This window comes from Corylus avellana, chromosome ca2 (genome assembly GCF_901000735.1).
Source record: "Corylus avellana chromosome ca2, CavTom2PMs-1.0".
In the NCBI taxonomy this organism is placed as follows: domain Eukaryota; kingdom Viridiplantae; phylum Streptophyta; class Magnoliopsida; order Fagales; family Betulaceae; genus Corylus; species Corylus avellana.
Window position 1 is genome coordinate 50,371,033 of NC_081542.1, and position 9,416 is coordinate 50,380,448.

The 9,416-nt window shown below is 36.6% G+C and overlaps 2 protein-coding genes across 2 annotated transcripts; one reads left to right on the forward strand and one right to left on the reverse strand.

Annotated features, from left to right (window-relative positions):
- The first annotated feature begins 787 nt into the window (after positions 1-787).
- On the forward strand, positions 788-1,799 carry LOC132171818 (nuclear transcription factor Y subunit B-3-like). The gene has a single exon (XM_059583221.1). The coding sequence runs from the start codon at positions 947-949 to the stop codon at positions 1,502-1,504; it is 558 nt and encodes a 185-aa protein (XP_059439204.1). The 5' UTR covers positions 788-946; the 3' UTR covers positions 1,505-1,799.
- Positions 1,800-5,271: 3,472 nt separating this feature from the next.
- LOC132172119 (nudix hydrolase 2) lies at positions 5,272-8,404 on the reverse strand. Its single transcript, XM_059583570.1, has 8 exons — positions 7,999-8,404; positions 7,227-7,292; positions 6,996-7,133; positions 6,558-6,635; positions 6,421-6,471; positions 6,290-6,324; positions 6,085-6,193; positions 5,272-5,945 (listed from the first exon to the last, which is right to left on the reverse strand). The coding sequence occupies exons 1-8, from the start codon at positions 8,368-8,370 to the stop codon at positions 5,376-5,378; spliced, it is 1,419 nt and encodes a 472-aa protein (XP_059439553.1). The 5' UTR covers positions 8,371-8,404; the 3' UTR covers positions 5,272-5,375.
- Positions 8,405-9,416: the final 1,012 nt, after the last annotated feature.

The following is a 9,416-nucleotide window of genomic DNA, read 5'->3' on the forward strand; positions in this document are numbered from 1 at the left end:
GATCAACTCCCTCAAATAAATGGTGATCAATCAACTTAAAACATGTTAAAGATGGTCAGACCACCCTTTCGAAGTGAGGGAATGGTCGATCACTCTCAATATATTAGAGTGGTCGCTCACCCCCTAAAATAGCTTGGAGGTAGCCGAATCGCCTCTAAAACCATATTTTTGAAAGTAGTCGGACCATCTCTTCATTTTGAGGAGGTGGTCGGCTAGTACTCTCAAGACATAAAAATACCTTTTTTTTTTTCTTTTTTTTTTTGGGGGGGCTCTTAATAATGTAGCTCGTTGTCAACCATTCATTATAAATAAACGGCTAAAATTGAGTAAATTGGTGCCGCCAACCATTTCTTTATGAGAATTGCAAGAATCTCAATCCTTTGTATATCCATTATATTTGAGATAAGTGAAGATATCGTAAAATCATTGAGGGTTCATTTTAGGTGAGGATGAAATAATGCAAATGAAACAACTAAATTGTAGTTTGGGGCAATATATATCGAGATCCCATTTCCCCCAATGCATGGGATGATTCAGTGGTGTAAGCTTAAATTCAAGCTAGAGGCTGCAGCTGAGCCGACCCCGCCAAGGGGTTGGATCACGTGATAGAACCTCAAACAAACAAGATCTCTTCTCTACCCATTTCAATCCAACGTCTCATCCCACGTCCACATGTCAGAGACTTATCGAAAAAACGAACGGCCCAATACCATTCCACCTGTCGCACAGGATTTAATATTTAATCCGATGATTAAACCATACTTAACTTGGCTTCTATACTCTCAATTACAAACCACCATACCACATTCCCCAGCTTGCTGCTACTGCTTGGCCTCTCTAGCTTTTACCCAAAACCCTAACTTCTCTGCAAATTTACACTCACTTTCATGCACTCTTTCTTTCATTCTCTTTGACGTTCTTCTGCAAAACCCATCTCTGCAAATTCATGGCCGACTCCGACAACGATTCCGGAGGGCACAACACAAACTTCAGCAGCGAGTCGTCGCTGAGAGAGCAGGACAGGTTCTTGCCGATAGCAAACGTGAGCAGGATCATGAAGAAAGCTCTGCCGGCCAACGCGAAGATCTCCAAGGAAGCTAAAGAGACTGTGCAGGAGTGTGTGTCGGAGTTCATCAGCTTCATTACAGGAGAAGCGTCCGATAAGTGCCAGAGGGAGAAGAGGAAGACGATCAACGGCGACGATCTTCTGTGGGCCATGACGACGCTTGGGTTCGAAGAGTATGTTGAGCCTTTGAAGATTTATCTGCAGAAGTTCAGAGAGATGGAGGGAGAGAAGAGTGTTATGGGAAGGCAAGGGGAGAGAGACGGTGGCGATGGCAGTGTTGGGAATAGTGGGAACTCTGGGGGTGGGTTTGGTGGGGGTGGGATGTATGGTGGGGTGCAGTCCAATATGATGATGATGGGACATCATCACAATTATCATCAAGGCCATATGTATGGATCTGGTAGTGGTAGTGGAGCCTCTTCCGGAAGGCCAAGGTAGGTTTCAGTTGTTTCAAGGATGATGATGACGACGACGATGATGTTGATGATGATGATTCTAATTTCTCACTTGCTCTGAAAGAAATTGAGATATGTTTCCCTGGTGATTATATATGGTGCCATGTTTTCTTCTGTTGTTTTCCTGATTTTCCACTTCCCTTTTGATTAGAGTGATCGGTTGTGTGGGGATAATGTAGGTTTTTCTCTTCTTTTTGTGAAGTAGAAGGTGAAGAAGAAGATAGAAAAAGAAAAAAGAAAAAAAAAAGGTCTTTTAGATCTTCCAATTAAGCATTGTAATTACCCCATATCATATTGATTACTTTTGATAATTAAATTTCTTTTTCATTAATTGTTACTAGCTATTCCAATCAAGTGATATAGGATAAATGCTTCATATAAATCCTTAGTAAGCAAGCAAGCTGACAATTTGTACTTAAAACATATATTATGAGTAAATCCAATTCCGATCTCTTAAGTGGGCATCGTAGTTTTCTTTTTGTAGGGTGTCCGAATCATACTGTAATTTTTGAATACCTCAATTGTAAGAGATTTTGATCCCAACAAATCATATGTTCAGTATAAGATTAGCAATTTTTTACACGACGCACGAATTCGACAAGAATTCAACATTAAATTAGCAGGCGATTTAGGATTAAGAGATTTTACTTGTTCAATTAAATTGGTTAGTTAATTAAAGTTAATTTATACAGTATTATATTTATACCTTGACACGACCCGAATTGTCATCCTTAGTTCAATAATTGCAATCAAAGATTCTAAACATCATAAATGGGTAAAGTTTTTTTTTTTTTTTTTTTTTTTTTAAGATTTGAGGATGAAGTGCTAATAATGTACTATTTTCTTTTCTAATTAGAACACGTTATTAATGTATAAGTTCAATAAGGATTTGAGATGGATAACCTGTTCATATATATTGAAAATGTACAAAACTTTTGAGAAATTGAATAATGGATAGAATTCATAGCTAAGTGGATAACATTGGGCCTATTTTGCCCACCGTGGATTGTAAACATAATCCCCAGTAGTTAGCTGTTTGTCTCCATGTCTAGCGATCTACCCTCACAAGAAAACAGACGAAGCACCTTTGTCTCCACTTGAGTTTGGCTACTTCCAACTGAATTACATATTTTCAACTGCTTTTTTCTCCATGTACGATTGTCTCTACGTCCGACAAAGTTTTCCTCCCACGACAATTTTCTCCAATCAAATTCATTAAATTGACATATGTAATTAATTCAAATTTTGAAAATTGCATAAATGTTTGTGTTTTCATTTCGAATGAAAAGAATAATGTTCACTATTTCTCTAAAAAAAAAAATTTTAAAGACGGATTGACAGTAGCATGTGACTAATAGTATTACTCAAAATAAAATGTTTAACCATTAATTACTTACTAAGTAATAATAAAAATTATATTTTTATCTCATAATTATCTTACCCGGGTAACATTACATACGGTGCTATCTACCCTTAAATTATCAATAAAAGAACATTGTAGTCAATGCTCCGAACGGGTGTATTGCTTTTATCGTTGGGCCTTTTGCCAAGAATGAAGAGTTACCTTTTACAAGTTTAAGAAGGCAACATAATTTCAACTTTTTGATGTCTATTCTTAATAAACTGCTTCAAGTAGTCGTCAAGGCTACCCAAAGGTCTAAAACAGCCTTAATTTGTCCCGAGCACTACCCCAGTGGTTGTGGAATTTGAGTCAACAAAATATACAGTGCTTTAAAAGCCTTCGACATCATTGAGTAGTGTCTAGCTGCCGGCCACCGACTCCAGCCATGATCAGATTCTATTTATTTCAAGTAAAATGGAGAATATTTATTTTATAGTTGAGGGTTTGTTTTGTTAACAGTGTATATTATGTTGTTTTAACTGCCGATTGAATTTTTCCTATTATCCCATACGTAGAAGTGAAGAAGGATGCTCTTCTTCATGCCAGTGCAGCAGGGCGGCAGGCAGAGTTTGCACTGTACTTGAGGGAGAAACATGATAACGACATGTTTCCAAAACCAAGACATTTTGGCTACCATGCTTGAGGAGTTTCTATCAAGGAATCTCAATTTGAATGGATGCCAAACAAAGGATAAAGTTTTAAAAATTACGTGTATTTTGAACACATGTCAGTTTGATAACACAATTGAATATACCGGGATGCACAACGACAGCTATGCAAATTTAAATGAAAATTGACACCTGAAATATAAAAAAGCCTACATCACAATTGATAAAGCTTCTCATAACGCCCAAAACATTCATAACTGCATAAGTTTTTGAAATTTAGGATTCGGATTTGAGTTGAGTCCACTTCCAAATAAGCCACGATTACAACAATTTGATGCAACAACACATTTATGATTTTCCTCTACAACAAGGATAGATGAATCCTGTGGCAAAAGCAGCCTTCCTCAGGTCAAAGTAATAAGAATCTAAGATGAAGAAAAAGAGGAAATAATAACAGCAGTAATTGAAAGAAGATGCAGAGGTTTACAAAAAAGAAAATCAGCTTTGGGGATTACTAGAATTGTTGTAAACTTGTAATTATCCTCTTTTGCTTTATTATTTGCCAGAACACCAAAACTGCAATTGTTGCATTCGATACTAACAAAAAACTTAAGCCTGGACAGAGAGCTTGTTAATTGTTATGGATTTTGAGCAACAATTCTCCATTGAAATACTTGACAAGAAAGCTTACTTGCTCTGCTGATGTTGCAAAGTTCATAGTTTATGGAGAATTCCTGAGTGGTTTCAATTTCTGGGAAACGGCTTCTTGTCATTAATTAGTCTTATGCAGGCATTTCACAATACAAATACGTATTTTCATCGGTATCGGTGTTGCGTAAAGGGTACGTAGGATCTGACTATCTGAGGCTTAATCTAAGGAATGCTTGCTAAGTTTGTTACTTTTATTTGTTCAAGGCTTCAAGCTATCCAACTGAATCTGGTAAGTTTTCCCTACTTAGACTGAACTTTCAATCGGATGGTAGAATAAAAATCAAGGGACAAGCAGACTAACATGGTGGACATGCATCAGAATGTAGCAGATTCGTGCTCATGCCAATGATTCTGCTTATAAAGGAAATCTACTTGATCCATATCAGAAGAAATTTACTTGTAGCAAACTCCAAACGAAGTTTGCACAAGTGTTTATGTTCTAGTTGCTGGAGGACATTTTGTGTAAAGGAGAATGATAGAAACCAAAGAATTTCATTTGTTTTCAGAGGTTGTGTGCGACCAAGTAAACAGGTTTTGCTTTGTTATTGCAACTTTATGATTGCCACTTACAATACAAGCTATTGAACAAAATTTCTGCTTGAAGTAATCAATTATTCTCATTCCAGAAAGAAAGATGATAAACAACAGATTTGTCCGTTTAGCTGCACTCTTGGGGAGCACATTGTTTGTTACGATTCTAGTGTCCCACATGGGTTAAGTCTAAATCTTGACCATATGTATATAAGCTCTTGGGTATCCTGTCCTTGTAAGTCGGTTTTCAAGGGTGAGTTCTATCCAAAATTGGTAACATTTGGTATTAGAGCCAACTTTCCATAACCCATCGCTTAAAATTACCAGGATCGTCTCTCCTTAGCTTCCCTATTATTGAGAAAATAAGCAAAACAATTCTAGCAGTAGGATTTTCGAGGAATCCTGGACATCCTTTGGTAGAGCAATTAGAGAAGCTCTTAAACTCTCACAAACACAAGCTTTGAATAAATTCTTGATTGGTTTCTTATTCATAAATAATAAGGTATTTAAAGACAATAGAAAATGGAGTCACACATGAGATAAGACTTCCATTTAAAATATAAATCAAAGAATACAAAAAATTGGAAAAAAATCAAATTAAATCATAGGCCGCTGATGAGCATGTTACTCCTCATTTCCAAGCTTGGCCTTGGTCTGTTCGAATACAAGTCGCGCTCTTTGCCAGAAATACTTGATGTTGATCGCATCAGAGTAAATCCAGAATACTTCCTATCAATCTTTTCCAAGCAAATGTCCGCAACGCTGTTCATAAACCCGTCCTCTTGGATAAATGGCTGTGCTGCATATTCCTCCAAGCTTGACTTAGGTCTGTTCGAATACAAGTCGCGCTCTTTGCCAGAAATACTTGATGTTGATCGCATCAGAGTAAATCCAGAATACTTCCTATCAATCTTTTCCAAGCAAATGTCCGCAACGCTGTTCATAAACCCGTCCTCTTGGATAAATGGCTGTGCTGCATATTCCTCCAAGCTTGACCTAGGTCTGTTCGAATACAAGCCGCGCTCTTTGCCAGAAATACTTGATGTTGATCGCATCAGAGTAAATCCAGAATACTTCCTTTCAATCTTTCCCAAGCAAATGTCCGCAACGTTGTTCATAAGCTCGTCCTTCTGGATAAATGGCTGTGCTACATATTCCTCGAATGGCATCCACTGCAGGCAATAAAGAATATGTGAAGCAAGTTTGTCAGTAATTGTTTTCCTCTTTTCTTTGTTAAATGTAAGCAACAATAAAAGCTAAAACAATTAGTTTCTCAGAGTTGCCATATGCTCTTCTTTGATCAGAAATTACCCGAGCTGCATCTATCTCTGATTCCTGTATCTTGATATCGAAGGAAAGCGGTCGCAGCATGCAAACAAAGCATAAATCCGACTTCTGAAAGAATGCCTTGAGGCTTTGTCTGTAAGTTATGTCAAAGAAGAAGCAAACTCTATCATTATCTTTCTATAAAATGAGTATATTTATCAAATTATTTGATTTTGAGCAAATGCATTACCTGAATGCTAGTACTTCCACAAATTCTGCATCAATCTGAAGCAGAACAAAAATATGTAGATGGCTTAAGTAATTGACATTCATAATAATTCAAATCTGATTAAAACTCTCTGTTACACAATTATCACTTACCCCTGTCTCTTCTTTGACTTCTCTCTCTGCAGCTGCAAATATGTCTTCCCCCTTTGGACATGATGAAGTTTAATAAGAATAATATACTCAATGCATAGTTTATATGTAAGATGAAAAGCTCAGCCAGATATAATTACCTCATCAACAACTCCTGTAGGTAACTTCCAGATGCCTTTTCCCCGGAAAAACCCAAGCTTTTCTTGGACCACTAGCAACTACAAGTAAAAGTTGAAAATGCAGAATTTTAATGCAATTTTCTCAAGTTAAATATGCAATATAAACTATACAGGGGTCTCTTCTATTACTTCAAAAGCAAGAATACATAAGTTCTTCCTAAAATTCAAAAACAACTGCGAAAAATAGATCGATTCATAGAGAATACAAATGCCAGAGACAGAGAGAAACAGAGACTTAGAGCAACTAGCATTTGAAGTTTGTCAAATAATGAATCAATCATGAACAAGTTTGCAAAGGAAACAACCAAACAATGAAGGCAGAAAAGATTACAAGTGAGGTACACATCTTAAATGCAGAATGGTAACCAGCATTTCAATGATGAGAATATAAGGAATTACCTCTCTTCTGTCATTCATGACAAAAGCAGCAATACCAACTCGGTGGGTGGCATTTCCAGGAAGACTATGAGTTCCTTGAGGAAGCCAATATATAAGCATCAAGTACTGTGGCTCCGCATGGTGGTACGAAAATCCTTCCTGCACAAGAGCATGGCAGAAGTTAAACGTTAATGGAAGAGATTAACACTGAACAGCTGTGTAATTTTCAAACATGAGCTTCGGAGGAGTCACCTTTACAGCAACGTCAACAAGACTGGATTGCTCAATAGGTATTTTCATCCAAACTCCCTTCTTACCCTACAGGTTGAAAAAATAAAATTTTATTTAATATATTTAATAATTCTAAAATATTTTTTTTTTCTTAGCACCTGTAGCCTGCAGTCCCATCTCTAAGAATATATATGCAGTAGGGTATTCTATGTTTGTAGCATATTTACTATTTAGGACCCATAAAGTAAATAGTAAAGTGCAAATAATTTAAGGTTTAATTTACATTGCGCTTGTGTTAGACCAAGATTTTTGGCATTAACAAATATATGTTTCAATTATCCAAAAAATAAATAATTTATAGATTTTTAGACAAATCTCCTAAATGAATGTTCCACAATTAAAAAATAATAATAATAATAACTTCAAAAACTATAGTGTTCCTGACCAATAACATAAGAATCATATACAATTTACCCACAAAACCATATAGTCAGTGTGATAGAAGAAGAATTGTAGTTTTGTCCGTTTGGGTTTGTGATTTTAAAACGTGCAAATTAAAAATAATAAATTCAAAATGTGTTATTCGAAAGTTTGGCCTTTAAAACCATACGTTTTTAAAAAAATATATCATTTGCATGCAGTTTCAAAACACAAATTTTTCTACATTTTCAAATTACAATTTTTTAAAACACACTTTCAAACGAGTTGATTTACTATATATATCGTATTTTTGGTTCATAAAATTGCAGTGCCGAACACACTCTCGGGTTCTCAACCCCAACGGCAAACCTACCTGCAGTCTCCAACAAGAAATGGAAGCTCTAAGCTTGGTGGCGAAGACAGCAGCGTCCATAGGCTGGTCGGCCATTTCCACAGTGAGGCCTCCGAAAGGATCCTCCACCGCCGTCAGCAGCTTCACGCTTTGCCATTCACTTTCACTCACAACAACAATTTCCTTTCCCGGCATGTCTCCAACACTAGTCCGACACCACAATCTATATGTGTTTTTTGTACGTAACGTGAAGATATAGAGAGAGTTTTCGTGCTGAGAATAGCAGACATCCTCGCATTTTATAGCCTTGAATTTCTTTGAGCACCAACATACGCTATTAATTTGAATGATTCTACGTAGTTTACTCAACGACTCGACGTGGCTTCCGGGCATTGGACTTTGATTGCTCCTCACGACTCTTTGAATTGAATGAAACGCGCGAATAAGTTCACATTTCCTTACAATTTCTCCGGAAGGAAACATGCAATTACTATTCAAATTTCAAAGCAGAAACAATCAGGTCCAGATCAAACGGGTATTAAAAATTAATGATAATAATAAGATTGTAAACGAGTAAACTGAGAAAGAAAAAAAAAAAAGAATGGGGGATTTTCTTGGAGGTTTCCAAGGAATCAGACAGAAAAAATGTTAACAAACCTTAACTAAAACTCTTCCTTAATTAAATCCACTTGCAATATTGAGACAATATTCAAGAATTAATATGCACATTGTACTTAATCAAAGTGAGACACTTAAAATTCTAACATTTCACCACGCTTTTGAATTTAACGTTGGTAGCCCTCCTCCCAAAAAAAAAAAAAAAAAATTTTTTTTTTTCTTTTTTAATTAACTTTGGCCCTAAAAAAATTCAATGTACTTCGGCCCCCTAAATTTAATACTTAAAACATTTTAACCTAACCAATAAATTGGCCATTATATTACAAAGATATAAGTAAGGTTGACAAATTTTTATAAGATTCGTAAATTTGATACAAAATTACTGAGTTTGCCTTAAGAGATCTAAACCAATTAATTAAGGCTCCGTTTACTTCGATGTAAAATGATTTCCAGAAAATGATTTCCGTATTTTACGGTGTTTACTTCGACGTAAAATAATGGTCAACGGAAAATATTTTCCTTTTGACCAAAAATTCTTCTTTAATTTTAGGAAAATGGTTTACGGTTTTGAAAACCGTAAACCATTTTCCGACTATAAGCATCTCATTCTTAAAGTAATGGATCTTGCCAAGACCTTCCTAGAACCTCGTCGGGACTTGACCAGGACCCACCCGGGACTTGACCGGGACCTGACCAGGACTTGACCGAGAATCGCCCGGGACTTGACTAGGACCCGCCCGAGACTTGCTTGGGACCCTAAAGGGACCTGCCCGGGACCTGCCTGGGACCTAACCGGGACTGGGACCTGCCTGGGACCTAAC